At 33.6% G+C, this 27458-nt stretch overlaps 5 protein-coding genes across 5 annotated transcripts in view; 1 reads left to right on the top strand and 4 right to left on the bottom strand.

Moving 5' to 3' along the window:
• The window catches only part of LOC102597366 (protein FRIGIDA-like), a 7942-nt gene extending 3252 nt beyond the window's left edge, over window positions 1-4690 (bottom strand). The window contains exon 1 of the mRNA XM_006341379.2: window positions 3653-4690. Within this exon, the coding sequence (XP_006341441.1) occupies window positions 3653-4604 (952 nt within the window). The 5' untranslated portion in view covers window positions 4605-4690. The remainder of the gene's footprint in view (window positions 1-3652) is intronic.
• A 1756-nt stretch (window positions 4691-6446) lies between these two features.
• On the bottom strand, window positions 6447-8524 carry LOC102597040 (uncharacterized). Its single transcript, XM_006341378.2, has 2 exons — window positions 7687-8524; window positions 6447-7589 (listed from the first exon to the last, which is right to left on the bottom strand). Exons 1-2 carry the CDS (start codon window positions 7846-7848, stop codon window positions 6657-6659), a joined length of 1095 nt encoding a protein of 364 aa, XP_006341440.1. The 5' UTR covers window positions 7849-8524; the 3' UTR covers window positions 6447-6656.
• Window positions 8525-8628: 104 nt separating this feature from the next.
• LOC107059570 (inactive protein FRIGIDA-like) lies at window positions 8629-10053 on the bottom strand. The gene is made up of 2 exons (XM_015306251.1): window positions 9738-10053; window positions 8629-8651 (listed from the first exon to the last, which is right to left on the bottom strand). The coding sequence occupies exons 1-2, from the start codon at window positions 10051-10053 to the stop codon at window positions 8629-8631; spliced, it is 339 nt and encodes a 112-aa protein (XP_015161737.1).
• Window positions 10054-11519: 1466 nt separating this feature from the next.
• On the bottom strand, window positions 11520-14840 carry LOC102596710 (mitochondrial protein pet191 homolog). The gene is made up of 3 exons (XM_006341377.2): window positions 14684-14840; window positions 14489-14593; window positions 11520-11933 (listed from the first exon to the last, which is right to left on the bottom strand). Exons 1-3 carry the CDS (start codon window positions 14750-14752, stop codon window positions 11892-11894), a joined length of 216 nt encoding a protein of 71 aa, XP_006341439.1. The 5' UTR covers window positions 14753-14840; the 3' UTR covers window positions 11520-11891.
• Window positions 14841-20447: 5607 nt separating this feature from the next.
• On the top strand, window positions 20448-23683 carry LOC102596379 (ACT domain-containing protein ACR11-like). Its single transcript, XM_006341376.2, has 10 exons — window positions 20448-21012; window positions 21677-21734; window positions 21830-21952; window positions 22066-22160; window positions 22256-22340; window positions 22443-22502; window positions 22819-22874; window positions 23002-23107; window positions 23201-23269; window positions 23391-23683. The coding sequence occupies exons 1-10, from the start codon at window positions 20864-20866 to the stop codon at window positions 23451-23453; spliced, it is 864 nt and encodes a 287-aa protein (XP_006341438.1). The 5' UTR covers window positions 20448-20863; the 3' UTR covers window positions 23454-23683.
• The last annotated feature ends 3775 nt before the right edge of the window (window positions 23684-27458 follow it).

Raw genomic sequence — 27458 nt, 5'->3', positions numbered from 1 at the left:
CTTATGTTGTTTACTGCGTTTCACGCATCGCATTACTTTCTTGTTGTTACTGTCTCATTTGTTGATTATACGCTATCGTTTGTATTGGCTGTTATGTTTTATTTATATCTCTCCTGTCACTTAGATTTGTTGTTCTTGAGCTGAGGGTCTCCCGGAAACAGCCTCTCTACCTCCACGAGGTAGTGGTAAGGTCTGCGTACAATTTACCCTCCCCAGACCCCACCTAGTGGGATCTCACTGGGCATGTTGTTGTTGTTGTATGTTCAATTTAATACCAATTTTGTATTGAATAGTTATACACATGGGCGATTTTACACATTAGAAATGGTGCACGACTGCACGTGAACCTGCAGTCTCTCCGTAAAACTAGGTATTAATTTTCTAAAATTGGAATAATATTATTTGTTGGGACTCATGCTACAAGAAGGCTAAATGGTGCAATTGGTTGGATGTTGAATTACTTACCTAGAGGACTACAAATCAATTCTCACTTAATGCAATTTTTCCCTTCTTTCTTTTGGTGGTGCATGCATGTTCTAAAATCCTCGATTCGCCCCTGGTTATAAAATTAGTGTAATCAATGATAACTATTTTTTATTTTTATTTTTATGACTGTGGTGTCCGGACCAGCTTTCACGCACCTCAACTAATTTCACGGGATATCTGCCACCTCCCACCAACAACAAGTGTCAGATAATTTTGTCCACTAAGGCTAGAACAGATAGGAAAAACCACCTAGTGTTTTTTTGTCTCCGCTGGGATATGAACCTGAGCCCTCATGGTTTTCAACCACTTCATTAACTACTAGGTCACACCTTGGGTGCTCAATAATACTACTATTAATCTTTTTTCCAAAATAGGAAAACATTGAAAATAATTGTGAACAGAATGATAAAATGACATGTAAGATTTATTATAGTTTATATTGAAATATTTTTAAGATTAGTTTAAAAGACAATTCTGCACTTATATTTGGTACTTTGTAATTGTAGTGATGTACATTATTAGTCGAATATAAGATTTAAATTTGATGGGTTATTTATTAATATAATTATTTTGTATAAAAAATGTAGGATTAAGTTGAACTCATTGATTATATATATGTTACAATACTTCATGTGCTCGGAATGTAGCGAGCACCCATTGTAGTGGTGAACATTATTAGTCGAATATAAGATTTAAATTTGATGGGTTAAAAAACTATATTTCTAACTTTGTATTATATCACAAACCGTACATGGGTTGTACTAAAACTATAGAGATAGTTTCAGTTGAGTATACCTGATTACACCAAAAACATAACAACACAATGCAGTTTAGTTTAACCTTCTGCACATTATTCTCTATGCTCTCAAAACACTTAGAAAAACTCTTTTTCCAGGTTGACCGCCATATAGCAACATGAATAATTCTCCATCTATCTCTGCTCTTAGCATGTACTCTTGCTTCCTCCCCACTCTTCAGAGCCTCTGAGACTTTCCTGGGCATGGTCTAGGAGATGCCTTTGAGACTTAGAAATATTCTCTATAGCTTCAGAGTGTAAGTGCGGTGTAGAAACAAATGGTTCAATGTCTCATATGTTTCCTTACAAAGAAAGCATATTGTGCATAAGGTTATCCCTCTCTTCATCACATTGTCCTAGGTCAAAGCTACTTCTTTGGCCAATAACCAGATGAAACAAGACCTTTTGTAATGTATCCTATTTTTCCAAATTTGCTTCCAAGGCCAAATTAGATTATGATTACTAGGTTGGTCTATCTCCGGTAAGCTTTGTTAACTCTGAATACCCTTTTGTTGTTACTTCTCCACCATAATTTATCTTCCCCAATCTAAAGCCCATTAAAGGTGTCCAGTGTGTTGAGGAATTCAACAACTCCCATAATTTCCTGTCATTCATCTGCCTCCTAAAGGCAAAGTTCCACCTCTGTGGTGTCCATAACTTTGGTATGGATCTTTGTTGGAACAAAGCTAGATTGAAAATATATGAGAATAAAGCTTCCAAATTGCGTTTTTCATGTCATTCATCCTTCCAAAACTTGGTCTTTCTTCCATTCACCACTTTTTTCTTTGAGTTGTTCTTCACCTCATCCCACGTGTCTCTTATAGATCTCCATAAACTGACCCCATATGGATTATATTTTATTTATATAATTATTTGGTATCAAAGATGTAGGACTAAGTTGAACCCATTGATTAAATAGATGTTATAATACGTCATGTGCTCGGAATGTAGCGAGCACCCATTACTTTAAAATTTTGGATCCGCCACTAATAACACCAACCACTAAATGTACTCCAACTGTCTGCTAATCTGGAAAGCAAAATAAATACAAACTAATCTCTATAGGTCTAAAAGAGGAAAAGGAAAGTAAGAGAAACAGACAAGGGACTAAAAAACCAGTGCTGTTTGAGCAGTATGATGTTTGAGTAACTAGTGAAAGTTTCCTAGTGAGTATGAGTAAGAGGAGGGAAGTTGGACTACAACTACAACGAAAAACTTTCATCATGCAAGTGGGCATATGAAGAAAGAGTCAAATATGACAAGTGGTGGGGAGATAATGCAGTTGAAGAAAAGCAGGTTGGATCTTGAAGGAGATATTTTGCGGAAGTTTTCAAGTGCCGTTAATTTCATAAAGGTAGTTAGCTGAAGGATGAAAGCAGCTCATTTTTAAAATATTAAGGATGTTTTTTGTTCATAGAGATGCATGGAGGATGTAATTTAAGTTAGGGATATACTTCAAGGATGTTACGCAGAAGTTCTTTTTAAAAAGCTTTTAGAATCCTGCAAGAATAGAAAGGATTTCTTATGTTTTTTCGCTCACTTGTACATATTTCGGCATTTTCTTAGTGCTGCAATTTCAATAGAATTAGCATTTCTCCAAAAAGTTCTTCTTCAAAGGTTCTATGCATGAGATCTTAGCCAGGAAAGATAATTACAAGAATCATAGCTATATTCCTATACAAAAATATAATCATTACCATGGATTATGATTCTTTGTGTACCGTGCAAAAGAAGGATCATAAAGAATCTGGGAAGTTGTTATCCTCAAAGACCTACGTATGGTCCAAAAGTAATAGAGGATGGGGATTCTGATGCACATGCAACTGTTTGTGAAAATTTCAGAGGTGGTATTAGGCCAGTTCCTAGGTACTACCAAAATAAAAATTGGTGTCTCAATTTGGATAAATGGGCAGGGTGGGAGCTCTTGATGTCTTTTTGGGTATGATAAGGGAAAGAAAAAAGCCTTGAATCTAATGAGATGAATAAAAAGGGAAGGACAGGTGCAAGACACCAGTAAACAAGTAGGAAGAGAAAGTTCTAAGTTCGGTAAGTATATTTTTTACAGAAGAACACACCAAGCAAGTACTGATGGTCTCCAAACTGCGAGCAGATTTGTTGTCCCCTTCAAGTATGCAAGGAGTAAAGTCCATCATAGTGTCAAAATTATTTGCATTTTTAAAGGTTATCCTAAGTTAGGAAAGTTTTATTTACAGCAATACAACCAAATCAATCCACTTGTATCAGTGATCTTGTTCAATCAGACTAGTTAAAAGACACCAACTTACTAAAAGCACGCCATCTCACATGAATAGCAAATGACAATTTATGCAAATGTAGCTTACAGACAAATTGAATTCATGAAAATAGGACCTGTAATCTTTGTCATGAAGACATTTGATCTTGTGAGGGAACCAGAAATATTCTTCTTGAACGGACTTGCCAGAAGCAAATCCCTGATATCCTCATTTCTAAATTCTCCTGGAATCCCGAAACACCCAATTAGCAATAGCAAACCCCGGGTATCCATATCATACGCCTTTCGAAAACCTCCTTCAGCAATCAACCTCTTTCTCCATGCTAAAGCTGCCTTCTCCGACTCTTCTTTCACCTCTTTCTCAAACTCAACTCCCTCGTCGATTCCCATCAACAAGAAGCAATCCAAAACCAATATAGAAGCCTTCCTTCCATTGACCACGGGTGAACCCTTAACATATGCTCTGCTCCCTTGCAAATAAAACTTCCCAACACAATCCAATACAAGCCTTGCCGGATTGCGCGAGAGTTTCAATGCCTTAGGGACTTCCTCAAGCAGTACATTTATATCTGAGAGATGCGTTATCATGTACTTCCGCAGACCACGACCGTCCGTCCTTTCACAGATGCTTTCTAGCTCTGAACGAGTAGATTTTAGCTCTAAACAAGGGGATTTCACTTCCACTTCTTCTTCTTCAGAGGGATCGAATTCCGATGATGGTTCTGGTTCTTGTTCTGGGGCTGCGGCTGCCGCTGCGGGAAGTGAGGATACAGATAAAGGGGTAGTACTAGTTGTATCTAGGGGTCGCATAGAGTCGATTAAAGTCCCGATGGAAACAACGTGTCGGTGTAACTCAGCAAAGCAGACCTGGAATGCGGAGAAAGCATCCGAGAGTTTGCTGAAATTGACAATTGAGTCATCATTTGTTGGTGGCTGCAGAAATTCAGACTGTTTGGTGATGTTTTGCAGAGCATTTACTGTTTCTATGAGTTGCGATTGAGCTTCGACCGCCGGCGATGGCCGTGACGGAGACGGCGCAGCGGTGGTAGCATCTGCTGGTTCAACCATAGTACAAGTCGAAACGTGCAGAATCGACACAGAGGAGAAAAATGAGAAAGCTTTTTCGTGCAATTCTCTATGAATTTTTATAGTTCTTTTATGGGAAAAGTGTTAAAAATGCCCTTAATGTATCTCAAATGGTTTAAAAATGCCCTTCTTTTATTTTTTGGTTTAAAAATGTCCTTAACGTTTTCTTAAGGTTTAAAATTGCCCTTTATTAACAGCCCACTAACATAATAAATGATGACTCATTTAATTAGCCAAGTGACTTTATCTTATTGGTCCACCTAATTTTTAAAATCCAGCCCAACGACCCGACCCATCTGTGCTACAAAAACTTAAACCCACCCAAAAACCCATTTTCATATTAACCTATCTTAATCTTTGAGCTCCATTTTAGGACGACTCTCAACCTCTTTTGTAGCATCCAACGATGGCGATTGAGGGTTGCAAATCACAACACCTCTAGTTATGTTCTTCAGATAATACTTTTTTGTTTCTTCAATTTTTTACACAGTTGATTTCATTACTCTGCAACTTAGGTAATGTTTTGCTTTTTTAGGAGTTTGATTAGGAGTTTGTAAAGGTGGGTTTACAGCAGAATCTTGATATTGATCAGTTTCAGCTTTATGTTGGAATTATGAGATGTTTTTGCTTGAGAATTGTTGAAATTCAGGTCAATTATTGACTTTTGATGAGCTTTTCTTCTCTGGGTCGATTTGCTCCTAAGCTTTCAAGGCATTTTTTGAAGATATGTAGAGGGATTCTATTAAAGATGTCTGTAAATTGCAAATTGTTGGGCACGAATTAGAGCTTCTCTTCAAAGTTTTAGGCTGAAGAAGGCCAGAGAGTCTTTGCTAGGACCAAATTGTGGGTGGAGATGGCAAATGAAGTCTTTTGTTTTTATGGCTCATTTTCTTGGGAATTGGATTTTTGGTTGGTCATTAGCTTGAATGGTGGTGTTTATAGTTGGAAGCAGGAGGCTTCAGAACCAAAGGAAGATAAATCTTATTTTCTTCTTGAAAGTTTCAATGTCAGCAAGTAACAAATTCAAGATTTAGCTAACCTTATTCTTTGTAGTTCTTCCTTCCTTTTCTTCTTGAAATTAACTGAAAAATGGAAAAAGAAGACGAACTGAAGGAGGTAGGAAGAAAGAAGAGAGTTAGAACAAACGGGAACAAAAGATCCAAAATTAATAGGTCATATCGGGTCAAATTTGAAATGAATTTCTAGACTAAGTGGGTCATATATTTTGAAATAGATAAAGAAAATCCATGTCACAATTGCCATGTCATTGTGCTGTTAATAAAGGGCAATTTTAAACCTTAAAAAACGTTGAGGGCATTTTTAAACCAAAAGGTGGAAGGAGGGCATTTTTGAACTATTTGAGATACGTTAAGGGCATTTTTAACCCTTTTCCCTTCTTTTATTTGGGCTTTTTCGGAGTGAAAATTAATTAGGCTAACTTGACTCAATTTCGAAAATTATCTCTATATTTTAATAAAATTAAATATTTATCTCCCTGTAGTCTGTACTATGAAAAATATACATTTTAATAAAATTAAATATTTATCTCCCTGTAGTATGAAAAATATACATTACATCCTATGAGTATTTAAAATATAATTATTAAAAAGCAATGTGTAACAACATTTTTTTTTTGCAACTGAAGTCTAGCCAGAAAAGTACTTCACAAGTTCGTTTATTAGCCTGTTCTTCAGCTTCTAGCTCTTCTGCAACAAAAAAATAAGATCCAACAGCTCAATATGCAGTTAGTAAGTAATTTTTGGGTGCTTCCCTTCCCACCTTCAACTCCAAATGAGAAAATATAGCATTTTGAGTGGTAAATCATAAAAGCAAATACAATACAAGTTTCAACGGAATGGAGTACAAAAGGAAGGTTTTATATACAAGAGAAATTATTTTTTTCCTAGTAGATTATAGACATTAATATGCTAAGCCTACACAACTGTCCAGAGTTTTTAGTAACTAATAAACACAATTCTGAGACTGCCTTAACAGACCATATAGAAGTCACTTCTAGGTTGGGTTTACAGACAACTATTTTGGCCGGTACAAGTTGGATGAAGGATGAGCAGACGCAGCAGATGAAACGGTATCAACTGTTCGTAAGCCGCGGCTCATGTGTAATTCACTTGCTGTGACAGTATCAGCAACCTGGTAGATATCAGATGCAGAGCTCCGGCCAGCAGCATCACCGGATATGGCGTTTGGCAATCTTGTAGAACCTTCCAAGTATGGTGGTGACCTATAAGCATCAGTATGCATGGTGTTTGGCAACCCCTTAGAGCCTTCCAACTTCCAAGTACGATGATGGCCTATAAGCATAGCTGCATGAAGCCAGACTATCATCACGGCTGCATTCCCGTGCCGACCATACAACTGACCAGTATGACTCCCTATTTGTCCTGGCGTACTATCAACTAGAGTCCCTCCATGACCTCCAGCATATGGACCTTCTTGCTGAACAACATCTGTGCCTGCTGATATACCTGCATGAATACCATCGGCACTTGCTAATATACCTGCTCCAGCTACACCCATGGCCACACCTCCCACAGTTCCTACAAGTGAGCCAGCAATATTTTCATGTATTGAACCTGCAGAAGGCCCACGCAATACTGATGAGGACACAGTATAACCATGAAGGTGGCCAGTAGTTCGACCTTCTGGCAAGGTGTTATTGTTATTGGCATGAGCATCAACTCTTTGCTGTCGTAGCCATGGCGGAATACATGAGCGTTTTGCTTCTCTGTTTCTGAACCTTCTTGACGACTCAGTTTCATCACTTTTTCTCTTTTGTGCCATATTCTTACCTATCTGCTTATCAAATCCACCAATTTCTTTCTCCAGGGCCATTATTTTCTCATTGATTTTCCACCCAGGAAGAAGTTTTGAAGGATCAATATCGTGGCATTTCAAACATTTGATGACAGATGTCAGATCAAACAAATGTTTCCTTTTTGCTTCATTCTGTACAACATAACAAAATGCATGGTTAACTTGAGGAGAACGGGAGAGAAATCAGAGAGGGGGGGCTATCAGTGCTGGAATGAAATTGAAGAATTACCACAGCAGCAAGTGAACCTTGTGATTTTTTGTTCCTTTTCTTCAATGACTCTCTGGAGTCTAGTAAAAATGATGTCAAAAGTCTCCGAGGATTAAACCTGTCCTCAATTCCAGAAGTGTAGACAATATGAACAGCATCAACTTCCAAATTTTGCTTCACCATCCCCTCAATTATTTATGTTACAAATTTACATAAACCAGTGTTAAGTAGGCAGATAAATTACAGCAACTGCGCGACAAGGTCAGATGCAATACTTGGGATAAAGAAAAGGTATGAAAAAATGCAAAATGAATCATATTAAGAGATAGATGACATAATAAGGCTTCATCTCTGAAACAACGAACAATGAAAACAAACATTGAAAGGCAGATTTGTAACTTCCAAGCAGATACAAGATTGAAAAGGGTCCTTCAATTGAACTTTAAGATTACCTAAATTGAAAAGTTACCCCAACGCTGACTGCTTGTTCCTGTCCATGTCATTTTCTATTTTAATCATTCACAAAGCTTAGTTCATTTATCTTTCCAATAATGATGTTGACAGTTCAACAAATACTTTAAATTTTCGTCATTCAAATTCAGACATTGAATATACCTCCATTCTGTATTTGTGTCACCGAGTCTCAAGTAAAATTAGCATGATCCTTCACCCATGGCTAGATATTAACAATTTTTAACACCACCAGATTGTGATTTGGCCTATAAACCAGTCATGTTCACATAAAAGCACTTATTCGCACTAATAAACAACTACTGGTGTTATACAAACTTCTTTTACTTGTTTAGATCAGAAAAAGTGAGGTGATACTTCTAAATTCATTGAAATTAGCTCAATTGGTTGAGTGGCTTCTAATACATATTAAGCGACACAAATGAAGCAAATGAAGAAACAACAAGAAACTGTGCACAAACTTTGAAATTAGCTCAATTGATTGAGCAGCTTCTAATACTTACCAAGAAATGCATCTGAACCACCAAAAAAATGAGCATTAGATCATCCAGGATCACAAACTTTATAAGCATGATCCGTCTGGTCAACTAGCAACAGTTCAATATAGTACTACTATTTGAATCCCCGCAAGATTAGAAAGGGACATCCCTTTTGTTTTTCTGCTCGCTTGTACATATTTCATAATTTCAGCACTTCCTTAATGCTGCAATTTCATTACAACTATACCATTTCTCAACCAAGAAAAAAATTTCATGTAAAAAGTACTGTGTATGAGATCTTAGCCAGGAAAGATATGATTATAAGCATGACAGCTATGTTCTTATACAAAAATTTATAATCATGATTCATTGTGGGACAACAGTAGGAGGACAATAGAATATCTGGGAAGCTGTTGTCCTCAAAGACCTAAGGTATGGTCCAAAGTACTAGCAGATGGGGATTCGGATGCTCAGACAACTATTTGTGAAAATCTAAGAGGTGTTATTAGGCCAGTTACTCGGTGCTACCAAATAAAATAAAAATTGTCGTCTCAGGTTGGATAAATGAAAAGGGTGGGAGCTCTTAGTGTGTCCCAAGCATAATGAAGGAAAGGACAAATGCCTCTGAAGCTATTGAGATGAATAGAAAAGGGAAGGACGGAACCAGGAGGAAAACAAGCAACATAAAATAGTGCAAGACACTAATAAATAAAAGGGAAAGGAAAACCATATTTTTGTTTGTTTGGTAAGTACTCCCTCCTCACAATTTATATGGCACAATTGAATTTCGAGAGTTAACCAACTTTTTCTTGGTTCTTTATATGCCTTTTAAATATTTAAATTGTTAATTATTATGATTTATAGTACTTTCTATGTAGTTTCCAAATATATATAAATTTTATTTCAAGAAACTTAAAGCTTCTATGTCCGAATTCACATCAAGGTTTAGAATTTTGAATCTTGAAATTCCAACCGTGTCACATAAATTAGGACAGGGGAGTATATTAGAACAACCCCAAAACTTATTGGTTGCTTCTAGGTAACTTTGTTTCAATCAGACTAGTTAGAGGACATTTGATGCAAATGTAACTTATAGACAAATTGAATTGACGAAGAACATACCTGGAATCTTAGCCATGAGGACATTTGATCTCCTGAGTGCACGAGAAACCTTGCTGATGTGACTTATCTGAAGCAAATCCCTGATATCCTCATGTCTGAATCCTCCTGGAATCCCAAAACATCCCATAAGCAATAGCAAACCCCGCGCATCCATTTCATAAGCCTTTCCTACACCTCCTTCAGCTATCAACCTCTTTCTCCATGCTAACGCTGCCTTCTCAGCCTCTTCTTTCACCTCTTTCTCAATCTCAACTATGTCAATTCTCATCAATAAGAAGCACTCTAAAACTAATACAGACTTCCTTCCCCGGACCATGCCTGAGTCTTTAGTATAAGAGTTGCTCCACTGAAAATAAAATTTTCCCATACATTCCAATACAAACCTTGCCGGATGGCGCGAGAGCCTCAATGCCTTAGGGACTTCTTCGAGCAGTCTATTTATATCTGAGAGTCGCGTTACCATGTACCTCCGAAGATCACGGCCGTTCGTTGATTTGCAGAGGCTTTCCAGCTGTGAACGACGACGGGATTTCAGTTCTGACCGATGAGGGAATTGCACTTCTTTGCTACGACTAGATTTCAGCTCTAAATGATGAGGGAATTTCAGCTCTGAACGATGAGGTGATTGCACTTCTTCGCTACGAGGGGATTGCACTTCTTCGGTAGGGATCGCACTTTTTCAAGATGATGGGACTGCAATTCTTCTTCTACTTCTTCTTCTTCTTCAGATTCCCAAGATGGTTCTGGCTTTGGGAGTGGTTCTGTGGCTGGCTTTCGGAATGGTTCTGTGGCTGGGGTTGGGGCGGGGGACACCGCGGCTGGCGGTGATGAGGCGGGTAAAAGAGTACTGATATTAGTCGCAAGTCCGGGTATCACAGAGTGAATTATGGACCGAATGGAATTGATATGTTGGTTTAACTCAGTGAAGCAGCATTGCAAGGCTAAGAGGGAGTCGGAGAGTTTGCGGAGATTGGCAATTGAAGTTGCGGCATTATCTGCCATCATCGACGAAGGCGTAATGGACTTTCCGGTACCGGACTGTTGATCCACGGACGCTTCTTCCGGCAAATCTGGCTCCTCCATCGTCATTGTTTTTATGTTGTATGGGAAGTTGAATGGTTCTTTTCTGAGCGCAATGAAAACTGCTAATGAACCCCAAAACTACAGTGTCATTCGGTTTTCTTTCTTACGAGAGTTAAATTTTTCATTTTGATACTCCTTTCGTCCACTTTTAATTGTCATGATTTTCGATATATTTTTTCATCATATTGATATTGCAAAAAATTGTAATGTATAATATTTTTCATATAGTTTTTTAATATCTAATTTTTTAAATTTAAAATATCAAATTAATATAATCTAATTTAACTTTGAAAATTAATCAATTTGACTTTCGAAAAATGCAAAATGACAAACAAAAGTGGACAGAGGGAGTAGTAACTTTCATTTTAGCAAAATAAATAATTAGATATTTAAAATTATATTACAGTACTATAACATATAAATTAAGAACTGAAAGTATATAAGAAAATATGGTAAACATTTGTTTGATATTGGGTACTTTTGTGTATCATATTTGGGTTTAAATATACCCATTAAATGGCTCTTCCAGTGAAGTTACTTTGTCTTCTTTTTTTGCCCCTTCTAAATTTATATATGGGTTAAAGATAAGCTTTCAAACAAATCATGTAAGTCCCTGTTTGGACAAACCAAATTCGTTCTACCTTGCTCACAAGTCGCATACAAGCGGGGGAAAACTGGAAAAAGAAAAGGGAAAAAACAAAATTTAAAGAGGGTCATTTTATTGAATTAAGGACAAATAATCCCACCAAGAACTATGCTAAAAAATAGATAAACAAATAGTCTCTCCAGCATGGCACAACAGTGAAAGAAAAACAAATTAATCATTCATGATGAAAAGTGAGAACTAAACCCTCCTCCACAGTTTCACATCCAATATCAACGCTATTCAAAATTAGAAGGGGCCGAAGCACCAGGTACAAAGTTTGTCAGGTAAAACTTTGTATATGTGCGACACTGTCGCTGAGAAAATTGTAGATTGCAATTTGTACAAAACACTGCAAGTTAACACATGCAGTCCAGTCAGGAAAATATTGTACTTCCCATTTGTGGAATTTGCGCCAGTCCTACTAATTAATAGCCTTTATTTCCACGAATCCGAGCTCTCATGTCCAGCTGAAAGAGAGAACAGTTGGTCAGAGGGAGTGTTGATAGGATGAAGATGAATGTCAATATCACAGTGCAAAATGGGCATGTTGGATCAAGCTGACAAGAAGCATGTAATCTTATTTAAGCTTATGGGATCCAACCATGCACAAGTAACTGTTGTTCACATGTATTTTTAACTTAAACAATCACGTGTCATATCAGATCCTCCATCATAATAAAGCTCTATTTAGTTTTACTTTAGATAAGTCAATACAAGAATGTTATATCAACAAAATCCAGTATTAACTAACAAGAAGAATCTAGAATTCGTCACTATCTGACACCCTTCCTCAACAGCGACACAATGCCTTATAGTTTAGACAACTAAACAAATCCATGAGATACCACCAAGGCCAAGAAAAACAATTATAGCATTCACGTCCACAACACCAAAATCAGAATTCATAAATTAATCCACAATGATCTCTCTCTCTTGCAAACAGCACAAAGCAGTACAATTCTAACAGCAAATAACAACATAAACAGTGAAATCCCACAAGTGGGGTCTAGGGAGGGTAGAGTGTACGCAAACCTTACCCCTACCTCATGGAGATAGAGAGGTTGTTTCCAGAGGACACTTTAAACGGCAAAAATGAAGTAAAAATTGCCAGCATAACAAACATCAGCATATCTGCAGTTAGATTTAAAACTTCACATAAGTGATCTATTTAATTTGATACGTTCATAATGATTTATTCTCATCTGGTATGTTGGTTGTCCAATACCTAATCACCAGCTTGTGCAAAAAAATGTAGGGATGGTTATAGGCACCACTTCAAAAGTGATTATCACTAAAAGATCACGAGAAAATGGCAAGGATAGCAGAAGACCTTGTATTCAGCTCAAAGCTTAAAGACACAAACAACACAGCTGTTGAGATTGATGTAACATCATTGACATCCTGAATCTGATGGAATTAGGTTGAAGAATGAACTGAAATGAGGAACATGAAATCATTTCCAGAATTCAAGTTCAGATTAAATCAAGCCACATACGCTGAAATTTACCAGTTACTATTCTCTCGGTCTGAATTTTTTTGCATCCAAGGATCTATAGAAGGCTATAGGTTACTGAGATAATCCTTTATTTTGTTATTCACTAGCCATCCTCCCTACTTCTTAAACCAATGTGTTCAGGGACCGTGATTTGTACATTTTATCTGGTTAATAATTTCCCCTATCAAATCACTACTTGCATATGCTGGAAGCATTGAGCCTGAAAGATCCAACTAGTACATTCAAGCTCCAACTCTTTGGTTTTCCAAGCAAACGTTTTTTAAGTGATAGTAAGTAGTTTAAATTGGCCTAATCCACCCACCGCCCACAAACACACAAATAAGGAATATATGGGACAAAGGATTGTCTTACAAACCTATCAGTATAGCTATTATCATCTTCCCCACAAAATTATATTTAGAGAACAAATTCTGCATTCAGTTTTACAATTATCATGTGATTGAAAAGACCAACAATAAAATCTTGCTACTTGATATTTTAAAAAATGATCACCCAGGAAGACAATGTCAAAGTGGTTTCGACCAACTTACAGGAACATAGGAATACCATCAAGGTGCCACTTGGAAGCACTTCCCATGAGAGTACCCCCACAAGGTGTGCTCAGATAAATTATTGGATCTCTCCAATCATGGAACTTTCAGAAGCAAAATCTTTTGAGGGAAAATCAACAAACTAACTAGCTATTCCTATCAATCATAACAAAGTGGGACACTCCTGTCTACCTCAAAGGATGCACTATCCATATCCAAGTCAAACATCACAAATATTCCTTCCATTTCAAATTGAACCTCATGATTTTTACTTTGAGCTACACAACAATGAAGTCCACTCTCTTGAAACAGAATGTCTCTCCTCACTTTGTGTTCCTATTTATGTGTCCTACTTCCCATCTTGGCTCATCCCAAAATGATGCCCAATTTTTGCCAAAGGAAAAGGTTCTCCATACACTTCTCAATATTTCTCTATTTACTATTTGCAAAAACGTGTTTCACTTACTGCCACGCCACCAAAGATCAAGGTTATGATACAAGGATTATGTGCAAAAATCCTGTTGTTTTATATACAGGAAAAGCTAGGCAACGGGTGAAATCTGACCAGTAGGGTTAAATTTTTCAAAAGACCTAGCAGGAGGGGTGGAGTAATTGATGGCAGGGATCTATTTGTTAAAATAGATCCAATAAACATCAATTGATCATAATCAATCATGCTTCAATCCCATACTAATTGTAATTGGCTATATGAATCCTCTCTAGACACTTCTTTATATTCTCCCCCAATAATACACGACATTTCCAGGCGCGCCTCGTAACTTTGCACAAGAATAACCATTTCCAAAGATCAAACTAGAGAAAGTAATTACATTAAGCAATGAGCAGATGACTAACTCTCCACAAATTTAATAGTGCAGAAGCAAGAAAGCTATACAAGACAAGTTCATCGGACCACTCGAATACATGAAGAGCAGGTAAAGATGTAAAACATATTGCAAATTTTGATAAAGTATACCTGTCCTCTCTTGCAATTGAAGTAGGTTTCCCTTAGTCCTACACATTCACTAGGAATACATGGACTCTTTTCTTTCGCACATTCCCTGAAACTCTTCTTCTCAACCTAGAAGATCAAACCAAATGACTCTTTCGATTTCAGCAACTACACAAATTAAGTAAATAATCAACGAGAAAAGTATTAAAAAATGGATACCTTAACGCAATCGGATTCGCTAAGACACTTGACCAACTCCACAGCAAGGCCCTTACAGGACTTCGCCATTTCTACTACTCTCTTCTTCTTCTTCAAAAACCCCTCCTCCTCCGCTCTTTTGGATGTTTCAGTCAACAAAGGGCCGGGCCGGGCCGCCAGACTTTGTGAAATTTTCTAATTGGGCCGTATATAGTGTACCTGGGCTTTAGTAGGTAAACGAGGAGATTATTCGGCAGTTTGGCCACTTTTTTTGGTCCCCTTTTTAATGGTGCTTCTTATCTCGCATGTGATTGAATGTTGGAAGAGCGCGTGCTAAAATATCGTAGAAACATATGTTCTTTCGTCTTATTATATTTAAATTATTGATAAAAATATCATAAATTATAAGTAAAAATAAAATATCTTTAAAATGAATCATGAATATCTTACTTTAAAAATAAAATAAAAAAGAGATGTGGCATATATTTTTACCAATTTAATAGAATAATTCTTGATTTATTCACTCAAAAATACGATAATCAATAAGCGGTTGTGAAGGCTACCGAAACATCACTAGTGTTTGGATCAAACAGTTGATAATTGATCTATCTAATTGGTTGAGAATACAACTTTAAACTAGTGATGGAGTGATAGTTGTTCTGAAGTAAACTAGAAGAACATGACATTAAAAAAAGAGGAGATTATAGCAGTCACCAGAGGAATAATTGTTTATTACACTTGGAAGGCTATGAATTAGAATACTTTCAAGCACATGAGTGTACAAATTAAAACAGATGCATTACAATTTACAAATTAAGAAGGATATGGAAAGACGAGATCTTTTAAAGACTAGTAGGAAATATAACAGTTTGGTTCATAGGCCTATATATAACTAGTTTTATTTTTTAGGCATATTTTTTCCCATAGCACTTTTCCTAGAAGGTGGTTATGAGATTATGTGACTCTTTTTAGGTGTATTTGTTATTTGTGCTTGTTGGTTATGGCGATATTCACATTTGTTATAAAAAAATACATTGAATAATTAAAAAAATAAAATACCTAAAGTTTAAATGTGTAATTCAAATTACAGAAACAATTCATGAATTCATGAAGTTTAAACAATCTCCTCAAATCAGGAAGTTTTCTTGGAGTTTCATTTCCACCATTTCAAACTCGATTTTTTTTTCTACCGTTAGTTTCTTAAAATTTAAATGTTATTATAGATTTTTTTAGGAACACATCTTATTTTACCATAATTTTTAAAATTTTCTATCATTTAAAAAAATTACAAAAATTCTCTCTCAAATACATCACTACTCTCTCTTGAATACATTTCTCCCATTAAATAATGTATCATTCGTATTCCATGAGTATGTATCCGCCGATTTCCTATTTGTAATTTTACTTGTTTTGTGTGAATTTACTTTAGATTTTTTTTCTTGATCTCCATAATTTTTTTCTTCAACTTTGTAAATACTTGTCAATATATAAGGTCTCTTCCGTCCTACATTGAATAATATTTATTTGTAATGTTTTTTTTTAATCTAGATTTGTAAATATTTGCTAATATATGACGCAGTGTTTTCAAAAACGTTTTTGGGGCGAGTCTCGGGGCCGGGCGTATCAAAAACACTCCGGGCGTAAATTAAAGACGTAGATTCATAAGGCGTAAGTCCTAAAATTTGAAGCGTAAATCCCGAGCATAAAAATGTAAGTCCTAGGAGTAAAAACGTACGCCCGGACATTTTAAATTTATTTTTTTGAACTTTTTTTTGCTTTAAATCATATTTTTATTATTGGTGTAATGATATTTCTCAAATAGTAATTATAATACTTTTTTCTTCATTATTGATTATTAGTACTTATTTCAAATAAAATCATAATATAATTTCCATATTTTATAGGTTATTTATAAAAAAAAATATTTGTAAAATAATTGAAAGGTTTACTTTGCTTATTTTATTAGTAATAAAACTATAAAATTGAAAATACATGAGACTACGCCCCGTAGATCCATGGGACTTACCCCCATGTCTTGGGGATTACGTCCCGCCTCGTACTGTATAAAACGCCTCGCCTCACGCCCCGCTTTTTAAAACACTGAATTATGACGTTTCTCCTCTTTTACCATTGTTATTATTTATTTATTTATTGCACTGGTGATTTTTTATAATTAATTATAATTTAACGAATTATAATAGCTAATATTTGTGTTATTAGCGTTTTTCTTATTAAAAGCTTGTGTGATTAAGATAATACATTATTTAGGTTATTATAAAATAATAATTTTATATCAAAAATATCTGTTTACAAGATTATGATTTGTGATAATGATAAAAATATAATTTGAGATTAACAAGTATGTTTGTTTGATATAATTGAATATTTTTATAGTTTTCAGAATTTATAAATATAAATTATATTTTATATTTTTCTTAAAAAGGGAATTATATTTTGAAAAAATTTCAGATCAATCTTTATTCAAATTCACATTTTATTTTTTTTAAAATTTATGACGAAACGTTAGTTCATCTTACATGCATCTCAAATGAAGGCTAAGACCATCTCCAACCCACTCTATTGTACTCTCCATTCTCTATATTTGGAGAGTAAAATAGAGAAAGGGCTCTCCAACCACCCTCTAAATTACTCTCTATTCTCCATTTATAGAGAGGTGAATAGCAGTTCTCCAAATTTGGAGAACTACTATTCACCTCTCTATAAATGGAGAATAGAGAGTAATTTAGAGGGTGGTTGGAGAGCCCTTTCTCTATTTTACTCTCCAAATATAGAGAATGGAGAGTACAATAGAGTGGGTTGGAGATGGTCTTAGCCTTCATTTGAGATGCATGTAAGATGAACTAACGTTTCGTCATAAATTTTAAAAAAAATAAAATGTGAATTTGAATAAAGATTGATCTGAAATTTTTTCAAAATATAATTCCCTTTTTAAGAAAAATATAAAATATAATTTATATTTATAAATTCTGAAAACTATAAAAATATTCAATTATATCAAACAAACATACTTGTTAATCTCAAATTATATTTTTATCATTATCACAAATCATAATCTTGTAAACAGATATTTTTGATATAAAATTATTATTTTATAATAACCTAAATAATGTATTATCTTAATCACACAAGCTTTTAATAAGAAAAACGCTAATAACACAAATATTAGCTATTATAATTCGTTAAATTATAATTAATTATAAAAAATCACCAGTGCAATAAATAAATAAATAATAACAATGGTAAAAGAGGAGAAACGTCATAATTCAGTGTTTTAAAAAGCGGGGCGTGAGGCGAGGCGTTTTATACAGTACGAGGCGGGACGTAATCCCCAAGACATGGGGGTAAGTCCCATGGATCTACGGGGCGTAGTCTCATGTATTTTCAATTTTATAGTTTTATTACTAATAAAATAAGCAAAGTAAACCTTTCAATTATTTTACAAATATTTTTTTTTATAAATAACCTATAAAATATGGAAATTATATTATGATTTTATTTGAAATAAGTACTAATAATCAATAATGAAGAAAAAAGTATTATAATTACTATTTGAGAAATATCATTACACCAATAATAAAAATATGATTTAAAGCAAAAAAAAGTTCAAAAAAATAAATTTAAAATGTCCGGGCGTACGTTTTTACTCCTAGGACTTACATTTTTATGCTCGGGATTTACGCTTCAAATTTTAGGACTTACGCCTTATGAATCTACGTCTTTAATTTACGCCCGGAGTGTTTTTGATACGCCCGGCCCCGAGACTCGCCCCAAAAACGTTTTTGAAAACACTGCGTCATATATTAGCAAATATTTACAAATCTAGATTAAAAAAAAACATTACAAATAAATATTATTCAATGTAGGACGGAAGAGACCTTATATATTGACAAGTATTTACAAAGTTGAAGAAAAAAATTATGGAGATCAAGAAAAAAAATCTAAAGTAAATTCACACAAAACAAGTAAAATTACAAATAGGAAATCGGCGGATACATACTCATGGAATACGAATGATACATTATTTAATGGGAGAAATGTATTCAAGAGAGAGTAGTGATGTATTTGAGAGAGAATTTTTGTAATTTTTTTAAATGATAGAAAATTTTAAAAATTATGGTAAAATAAGATGTGTTCCTAAAAAAATCTATAATAACATTTAAATTTTAAGAAACTAACGGTAGAAAAAAAAATCGAGTTTGAAATGGTGGAAATGAAACTCCAAGAAAACTTCCTGATTTGAGGAGATTGTTTAAACTTCATGAATTCATGAATTGTTTCTGTAATTTGAATTACACATTTAAACTTTAGGTATTTTATTTTTTTAATTATTCAATGTATTTTTTTATAACAAATGTGAATATCGCCATAACCAACAAGCACAAATAACAAATACACCTAAAAAGAGTCACATAATCTCATAACCACCTTCTAGGAAAAGTGCTATGGGAAAAAATATGCCTAAAAAATAAAACTAGTTATATATAGGCCTATGAACCAAACTGTTATATTTCCTACTAGTCTTTAAAAGATCTCGTCTTTCCATATCCTTCTTAATTTGTAAATTGTAATGCATCTGTTTTAATTTGTACACTCATGTGCTTGAAAGTATTCTAATTCATAGCCTTCCAAGTGTAATAAACAATTATTCCTCTGGTGACTGCTATAATCTCCTCTTTTTTTAATGTCATGTTCTTCTAGTTTACTTCAGAACAACTATCACTCCATCACTAGTTTAAAGTTGTATTCTCAACCAATTAGATAGATCAATTATCAACTGTTTGATCCAAACACTAGTGATGTTTCGGTAGCCTTCACAACCGCTTATTGATTATCGTATTTTTGAGTGAATAAATCAAGAATTATTCTATTAAATTGGTAAAAATATATGCCACATCTCTTTTTTATTTTATTTTTAAAGTAAGATATTCATGATTCATTTTAAAGATATTTTATTTTTACTTATAATTTATGATATTTTTATCAATAATTTAAATATAATAAGACGAAAGAACATATGTTTCTACGATATTTTAGCACGCGCTCTTCCAACATTCAATCACATGCGAGATAAGAAGCACCCAGAAAAAGAAAAGAGAGAATATAATTAAAAATGAGACACGTCATAGGAGAAGATAATGAAGCCCCATGTATGCTAGCCAATAGTGTCACTATCATTAGTTGAGGAGGAGGTAATTTAACACTAGCTCATAAATGTATATTTTGGAAATTATTTTATTACATAACTAAAATTAATATTATATTACTCTATTATTATCTGTATTATTTTTACTATTTTCCTTATCAATAATTTTTTCTACAATATTTTCGGCATATGCTTTTGAAAAAACTCATCAGTCGAAAGCCTATCGAAAATGTAAGATAAGACAGTGTATAATAGATTTTCGTGATCGGTTCCTTTTCTCTGAATTTTGTGTATAGCGAAAATTTTAGTGCATTGGACTTTTTTTCTAAAGTCTACCGAAAATAGTATTTTTTTTCTTATCTCAAACATAATTAATGTATGTGGTAACACCCCATACGCTTTGATCATCACTTGTAAAATCACATTAGATATATTATTGTATTTTTATACCTAATTAGTGTAATTTTTATATGTAGATATAAAACTAGCCGTTATAATTTATGAGCGGTCAAATATGTAACTTTAGAGATTTTTCAAATAAAAAATAAAATGTAAGGAGGTAATTTTTTATTTTATTTTTAATAAAAAAAAGAATAAGTAAAAAGATGAGGACGTAGCTTTGAGGATCATTCATATCTTGCCCATTGGTTCTTTGGCTTGTCTCTCTCAATACAATCACAGCTTCACAACACTGCAAAAAAAGTGAGAAAGGATCAGATAAAATTGAAGTAAATTTCTAAGGCTCAGCTTTCATCAACAAAGACAAACAAGGCCCATAATTTTATACCTTTTCACGTATATTATAAAGAGGGCACCTTCCATTATAATGGCGGATACTACTAGAAGAACAATCAACACTATTGCTTCTTCTTCTTCTCTTAAAATTTGCTTCTATTCTTATCTTTCAATTTCCGTGATTCTTTTTGGTTACTTCCTCTAGTAGTATACTATTTCACGAAGAAACCCAGAGTGAAAAAGACGCAACTTTTTTCCTTTTATAGAGCTTTTGTTCAATTTTTCAATATTCTTGAACTGATATGGCTGTGGCTATGGCTTCTTGTGGGAGCATTTCTGGGGTTTATGCTAATTTAAATGCAATTGAGAAAATATCCATTTCAAGTTCAGTTCTCTTCAGGGGTTCTTTTGGTTTGGATCCTGTACAGAGAATATGCCTTGTTCCCAAGAGGTAAGTTCCTGTCTCAGCAGCTTCTACTTGTTATCTGTTTCTATCTTGAATTTGGCTGATTAGTTGCAGACCCAACACAGAAATTATCCATCTTCCCCAAGTTAATTGAAAAAAAAAATCAGGAATTTTAGTAGCTCAGGTGGTTGACCACCTGAAAAATCGGATTTTTTTTTCTTTTTTTGAGTGCATTCCTGATACTGGTTGATGTTAATTCTCTGTATCCCTAGCCAGAATTATTAAAAGCAGATGCTGTTACGGTTAGACAGAAATTAAAAATTAATTCCGATCCCGCAGATTGTATAGTGTGTCCTTAAGAAATTTAATCGGTTTAATTTGAAGGCTATCTGTTATGAGTTTTCATTTCAGAATCTTGTTTTCTCTTTCTAGCAGTATTGAAATTTTTATCTAGGTTCTTGTGGCTGATCTCTAAAAACAGGTAGTGAAATAAAATTCCAAATCTAATAAAGAACTGTTGATTAAAATCGCCATGCAAGGGGAATAATCATGGACTGGCTGAGTTTTTTAGCAGTGGAAAGTTTGCAAAATGATAATGACTGGAGCATCATCCCACTTTCTTAAAGTTCATAAATTTACTTTATTCTGGAATTTAAGTACTTTTGGTTGCTTCGACCGGGAATATAATCTACATGTTGTGCTCTTTCAGATTAGCTTTTTCTGAGAGTACAATTATTCCAAAAGCATCTTCAACTGCAGCTGTTGAGGTATCTAATGCATACCTTAATTCATTGAAATAACTTTTTCTCCTTGTTTTTGTTTACTAAATATTTTGTTTTTGATTCATGGGACTGAGAATCAGGAGGGAAGTTCCCAAGATACTGCTGTCCCGACACCCAAAGTCATAATAGATTTGGATTCGGATCCAGAAGCAACTGTAGTGGAGGTTACCTTTGGTGATCGCCTTGGGGCTCTTCTTGACACAGTAGGATTCATCTCCTATTGATTCAAGTCAATGCTATTGCTGGAAATTCTGGAATCGATTAGGCAGAACATCTTTCTCTAGTACTGCCTAACTTTTACTGAATGTGTTTACAGATGAGTGCACTAAAAAATCTTGGACTGAATGTTGTCAAGGCTAATGTCTATCTAGATTCATCAGGGAAGCACAATAAATTATGCATCACACATGCGTAAGTCATGTCGGATTCCTTTACGCTCTTATGTCATTTCTTGATCTAATTTTATCTGGAAATTCTGATTGTTCTGTTATCGGGGATTTTTTCAGTTCTACAGGTAGAAAGGTCGAGGATCCAGAGCTGCTAGAAGCAATTCGATTGACAATTATCAACAATTTGATGGAGTTTCATCCGGTAGCACTGCAATTTCAGCCATCACACACTGGATACTTGTTAAGAGTACCTCTGTGGTGTCTTTTATGGCTGCTTCTTCTTACTGCATAATTTCTGGTGCAGGAATCTAGCTCTCAGTTAGCTATGGGTGAAGCCTTTGGTGCTTTTCAACCAAGTCAAAAGGTTGTAAATCCTTTGTTCTTCTTTTCCATAATTTTCCATGTGCGGCCATGCTAAACAATCTGCCTGTTCTTTTTGTATTTTATTTGGAACTGCTTGCGTTTACGTCTCATAATCCTTTGATCCCTTCAGGAATTACTTTATAAAACTAGTGATGCATCTTGAGCAGATTCTACTTAGTCTTGCATAGTGCTTGCTCAATAATTGAGAATACTACCTCTACCTAATGCACATGATTACTGCAGAAACATCAGTAGTTAAATATTTTGAGTCTAATGTTAACCATTTATGTTTTGTTGTTTATTGTGCCAACTTTCAGCTTGATGTGGACATAGCAACTCATATCCATGTCTATGATGATGGTCCTGAACGAAGGTCCGTTTAATAATACTGTCATATTTGTTACTCTCAGACTAATGTTGATAAAACAAGTAGCTTGGCCATAAGATGCCATTACGTGCCTATCTTGAAAGACGGATAGTAAAACATTGCTGTTTTGCAGCTTACTGTGTGTAGAGGCAGCAGATCGACCTGGATTAATAGTTGATCTCGTCAAGATCATTACTGAAATAAACATTGATGTTATATCAGGAGAATTTGACACCGAGGTCAGACTTTTACAGGGTTGTTTAATCATTCATGCTTCTTGTGATAATTATGAATTAGCGGCAGTGTAGATTAATACATCGATTCTGTTACAGGGACTGCTAGCTAAGGCAAAATTTCATGTAAGCTACAAGAACAAAGCTCTCATCAAGCCCCTTCAACAGGTTCGCAATGTTGTTGTGTTAAAGCAATTTCAATTATTGTCATTGTCATATTTACCTATTTGTCTTAGTTACATCTAGCTTGATGAAAATCATTGACAGATTTCAATCTGTAACCTTTCAGGTTCTTGCAAACAGCTTGCGCTATTACTTGAGGAGACCAACAACAGAAGAGTCGAGCTTCTAATACATTGCAGCATGAGAGATGAGACAATCAGTTGGTTTAACCATGCACTTTTTAACTGTCACAACAAAACGCGTGTTGAAACATGCATGAAAAAATCTAGAAAAAAAATATAATTTCATTACTGCTCTAACATTGTAAAATGCTACCATCTATACGATCATCGTCTTTGAATAAACATTTCCAAAGTGGTAAGAGCCATTTATATACAACTCAGTATCAGTTAAGGTTTATGAGTTATCACTGCCCTGAAATATGAGTTTTCAGCTTTATTTGAATCACTGAAATGGAGGGAACTTACTGAGGGTTAAATAAGTACTCCTATGTTCTATTGCTTTGTGAAAGACCAAATGAATAAGGGTATCTAAAATAATAATGTTGAACGTATATTTTAATAATGTAATAAGATAATAGTAAAAACTTAAAAGTTAAATCGATCAAATATAAATTATTAAATATGCTCTTATTATTTTAAAATTCTAAATCCACCTCTGTATGCAGAGATAAGTTAAATGATTGAGTGGCAGATGAATTTTTGGTTTTCGAAATTCTTCAACTGAGAAAAGATAAGGAGTGCAAGTTGGAGTGATTGGACCACTATTTTATGCCAAAAGGACAGATAGTAGCCCTCAGAATTAAAGCAAAATTGGATATTCCAAAATCTCTTTAATTTTTTGTTTTATTTTTGTTGAATATTTCTATCCAAAAGGGTTTAGTTCAGGGATAAAAAACTTGAAAGTATACAAAAATAAGTTCCTTAATTACTACTATATAGCAATAGTTTTTTTCTCAAAAATAGTATTTAATATATAATAATAAAAAACGGGTAGATATAGTCCGCCACGATTTATTCAGAGGAACTAATTAATTGATAATGTGTTCCAACTGACCAATATTCAATTATTTTCCTAGTTAATCAGTACGTTTCTCATTATTAATAATCACCATTTATCATCAGCATCTTTTTATCTTCTTCTTTTTTTTTGGTTAATTTTTGAAATTTTCAGTTGTCTAGAATAGTTTGGTCAACTTATAATTAGTTTCACTGTTAGTGGAGATTTTTTTTTACCATATATAGCTATCACGATAAGTTTCAATAGTCTTCTTTAACGCTTGTTGATATTATAAATGTTTATAACAAATACTTTCGTTTAAAAATGAATAATCTAGTTTGACTTAACACAAAATTTAAGAAAATAAAGAAAAAATTTCAATCTTCTTATCCTAAATTAAAGTTATGTCAAATGTATAAAAATGCGCTTTAAACATGTTATGTGAAAAATTGAAATTAAAATGTTCAGAAAAAGCAAATTGGTCTTTTGTAGTCACAATTTTATCGATTAGTAGCTATCATGTCCGAACTTCCTAGATTTCATTCACGCAAGGTATATCCTAGAGCCTATTGGATTATTCCTAATTTCCTACTTTTTCTGACTTATAAATGACACTATGATCAAGATCCACTTTTATAAATGACTTTTTTTTATAACATGCATCTATGTTTGCTAAAGTGGAGATTGAGGGCTGAGAGTCTATATATATATTTATATTGAAAAACTGATAGAAACTAGAATATAATTAATAATGCACATATAAAAAGCATAGGAGTTTTTGTGTTGCTGCTACCAGGCTGAGGAACCATCCACGAAATCAAGGTTTGAATCAATTTAGAGTGCTAAATTTCATTATTTTTATTTTAAATTTAGCTTAGAGATCATTTGTGGTGCATTTGAAGTCTTCAGAACCTGGATTTGGGCAAAAGGGGAGGGTAGAGGGAAAGTGAATTGTTTTAAAAGGAAATTGAGTCAAATTTAGTGAGTCCTGATCAAATTATTTTTCGCCCATTTATTTGACGATCCTAATAGTTTGGAAAATTACTACATTCACATTTAAAGGGAAGAAAGAACCATAATTTATTGGTTAAAATAATAAATGAAAGGTTAACTTTTGAGTTTTAATCCTCCAATATATTCTTTATAATTTTTAAATATAGTATTTGACTAATATTATCAATGATGAATGTGGATGAGATAATATTTGAATGATTACTCAATTTAGGGTAGTTTATTAGAAAAAATCAAAAATTCAAAAGCCACACAAAGTATGATAGTTTACTTAAAAATTAAAGTTTCTATTATTGATATTTTATTTTGAAAGTCAATCCAATCAATTTACATCATTTTTTCATTAAATTTTTATCTTAAGCTAATTTTTTAATTAGAAATAACAACATACTTATTTTAAGTATTTTATGACCATCTTGATAATTTAAATTAATTGATTTTTAAGTTATAAAATAATTCTACTCTGAAAAAGAAAAATCTAAGAAATACACTCACAAATGGATCGAGAATTATTGTCTACCTATTTCGATATTCTTGACCAAGTTAAAAATGTTGATGGATCTCAAAATTTCAGTGAGACTGTTATCGCAATCTCTTAGTTTCCTCCAGTAATTGTTACGGCGGCCGGAAAAGCTCGTGTTCTAACTAAGGAAAAAAACAGTAATTTTGAAAAAGTCGATTTCGACTCGCGAGTTATCTGTCACTGCTGTGACATCTGCACGCACAACGCCTTTTATGGAGGAGTTGATGATTCTGACAAGCCTTCTATGAAGGAGTGGATGATTCTGACAATATTATAACAGAAAAGTTTGAGCCTATGAGTTTCATTGAAAAAATTTATAAAATAAAGTTTAATAATTTTCTAAATAAATTATCCTAAATTAAGAAATCATATGAGATATTACCTCAGATGTCGAGATATATTATGAAAATTAAGATGGATGGAAAATAATTAATACTCCCTCTGTTTCTTATTACTTGTCCACTTTTTCTTTTATAGCTGTTCCTAATTACTTGTCAATTTTAACAAATCAAGAAATGACATTTTTTTTACCTATTATATTCTCAATTAAATGACTAATTACTTTGAAAAATGTAGAACTTTTCATCCACTTCATAATTAATAAGGATAAAATGATAAACTCACTATGTCTTTAATTATTTTCTTAATAGATATATCAATTTAAAAGTGGACAAGTAAATAGGAACATAACTACGAGAGGACCAACTACCCAAAATAATTTCATAGCTTTTCTCAATCTCCACATACAAAAATAATTCTTTTACTATTTGCTAAACTTACTCAACAACAACTTTTTTGTCTCCATAAAATTGACCTTTTGACTTGCTTTGCTTGTTAATATAATAGCCAGTAACTCAATTTATGAGTGTGGAACAATTTTTTTTATCAGAATGATTAGATTTATATGATATTATTGAGTTATTATATTTAAGAAGGGATAAGTTAATTAATCAAGAGTTATATTGTTAAATTGAGATAGATTATATTATACTGAATTTAAATCTTCTTAAAAAGAGCGAAATATTTATGTTTCTGAATATGTATTTATTTTTCATTTTGTTTTACAATAATAATTTAGTATAGTTTATGGTATATATACCCAACACTCACTATGAATAAGTGATTTAGTAAAATAATCAAGAGTTATATTGTTTGGTATGAAGGAAAATGTTTTCCATGGAAAATGTTTTCCTAGAAAATGTTTTCTTGGAAAACAAGTTGATTTTTGACTTATTTTCTCATGTTTGGTTGGTGATTAGAAAATATTTTTCGGAAAAGATTTTTAGTGTTTTATTTATGAATGAAATTTTGAAATTGAAAATGTTTTTAAAAACAAACTTGAATTTTTTTTTTGGGGGGAGGGGCTGGTAGGGGTGGGTGAAGGGGGGTCGAGGGTAGGGGTGAAAAAATAAAATTTTGAAATTGAAAATATTTTTTAAAAACAAACTTAATTTTTTTTGGGGGGTGGGGGTGGGGTGGGGTATGAAATTAAAAGGTTGAAATTGGAAATATCTTTTAAAACAATTTTTAAATTTTTTTTTTGGAGGGTAGGGGTGAGGGTGGGGTAAAAAAATAAAAAAATTGAAGTTAAAAATATTTTTTAAAAACAAGCTTTAATTTATTTTTATTTTTATGTTTTTG

This window comes from Solanum tuberosum, unplaced genomic scaffold (assembly GCF_000226075.1).
Source record: "Solanum tuberosum cultivar DM 1-3 516 R44 unplaced genomic scaffold, SolTub_3.0 scf00026, whole genome shotgun sequence".
NCBI classification, from domain to species: domain Eukaryota; kingdom Viridiplantae; phylum Streptophyta; class Magnoliopsida; order Solanales; family Solanaceae; genus Solanum; species Solanum tuberosum.
The sequence above is the reverse complement of the archived record's forward strand: the minus strand, read 5'-3'. Positions and strand labels throughout refer to the sequence as shown.

Excerpts from the sequence above, each read along its gene's own strand:
- LOC102597040 (XM_006341378.2), bottom strand. The coding sequence starts at position 7,848 with ATGGTGAAGCAAAATTTGGAAGTTGATGCTGTTCATATTGTCTACACT. Across the intron at positions 7,590-7,686 it reads AAGGTTCACTTGCTGCTGTG|AATGAAGCAAAAAGGAAACA; the intron begins GTAATTCTTCAA and ends TATGTTGTACAG.
- LOC107059570 (XM_015306251.1), bottom strand. The coding sequence starts at position 10,053 with ATGGTCCGGGGAAGGAAGTCTGTATTAGTTTTAGAGTGCTTCTTATTG. Across the intron at positions 8,652-9,737 it reads CCTCATGGCTAAGATTCCAG|ATGCATTTCTTGGTAAGTAT; the intron begins GTATGTTCTTCG and ends TTGGTGGTTCAG.
- LOC102596710 (XM_006341377.2), bottom strand. The coding sequence starts at position 14,752 with ATGGCGAAGTCCTGTAAGGGCCTTGCTGTGGAGTTGGTCAAGTGTCTT. Across the intron at positions 14,594-14,683 it reads GCGAATCCGATTGCGTTAAG|GTTGAGAAGAAGAGTTTCAG; the intron begins GTATCCATTTTT and ends TTGATCTTCTAG. Across the intron at positions 11,934-14,488 it reads TCAATTGCAAGAGAGGACAG|CTGGACATGAGAGCTCGGAT; the intron begins GTATACTTTATC and ends TCTCTCTTTCAG.
- LOC102596379 (XM_006341376.2), top strand. The coding sequence starts at position 20,864 with ATGGCTGTGGCTATGGCTTCTTGTGGGAGCATTTCTGGGGTTTATGCT. Across the intron at positions 21,735-21,829 it reads CTTCAACTGCAGCTGTTGAG|GAGGGAAGTTCCCAAGATAC; the intron begins GTATCTAATGCA and ends ACTGAGAATCAG. Across the intron at positions 23,270-23,390 it reads TCATCAAGCCCCTTCAACAG|GTTCTTGCAAACAGCTTGCG; the intron begins GTTCGCAATGTT and ends GTAACCTTTCAG.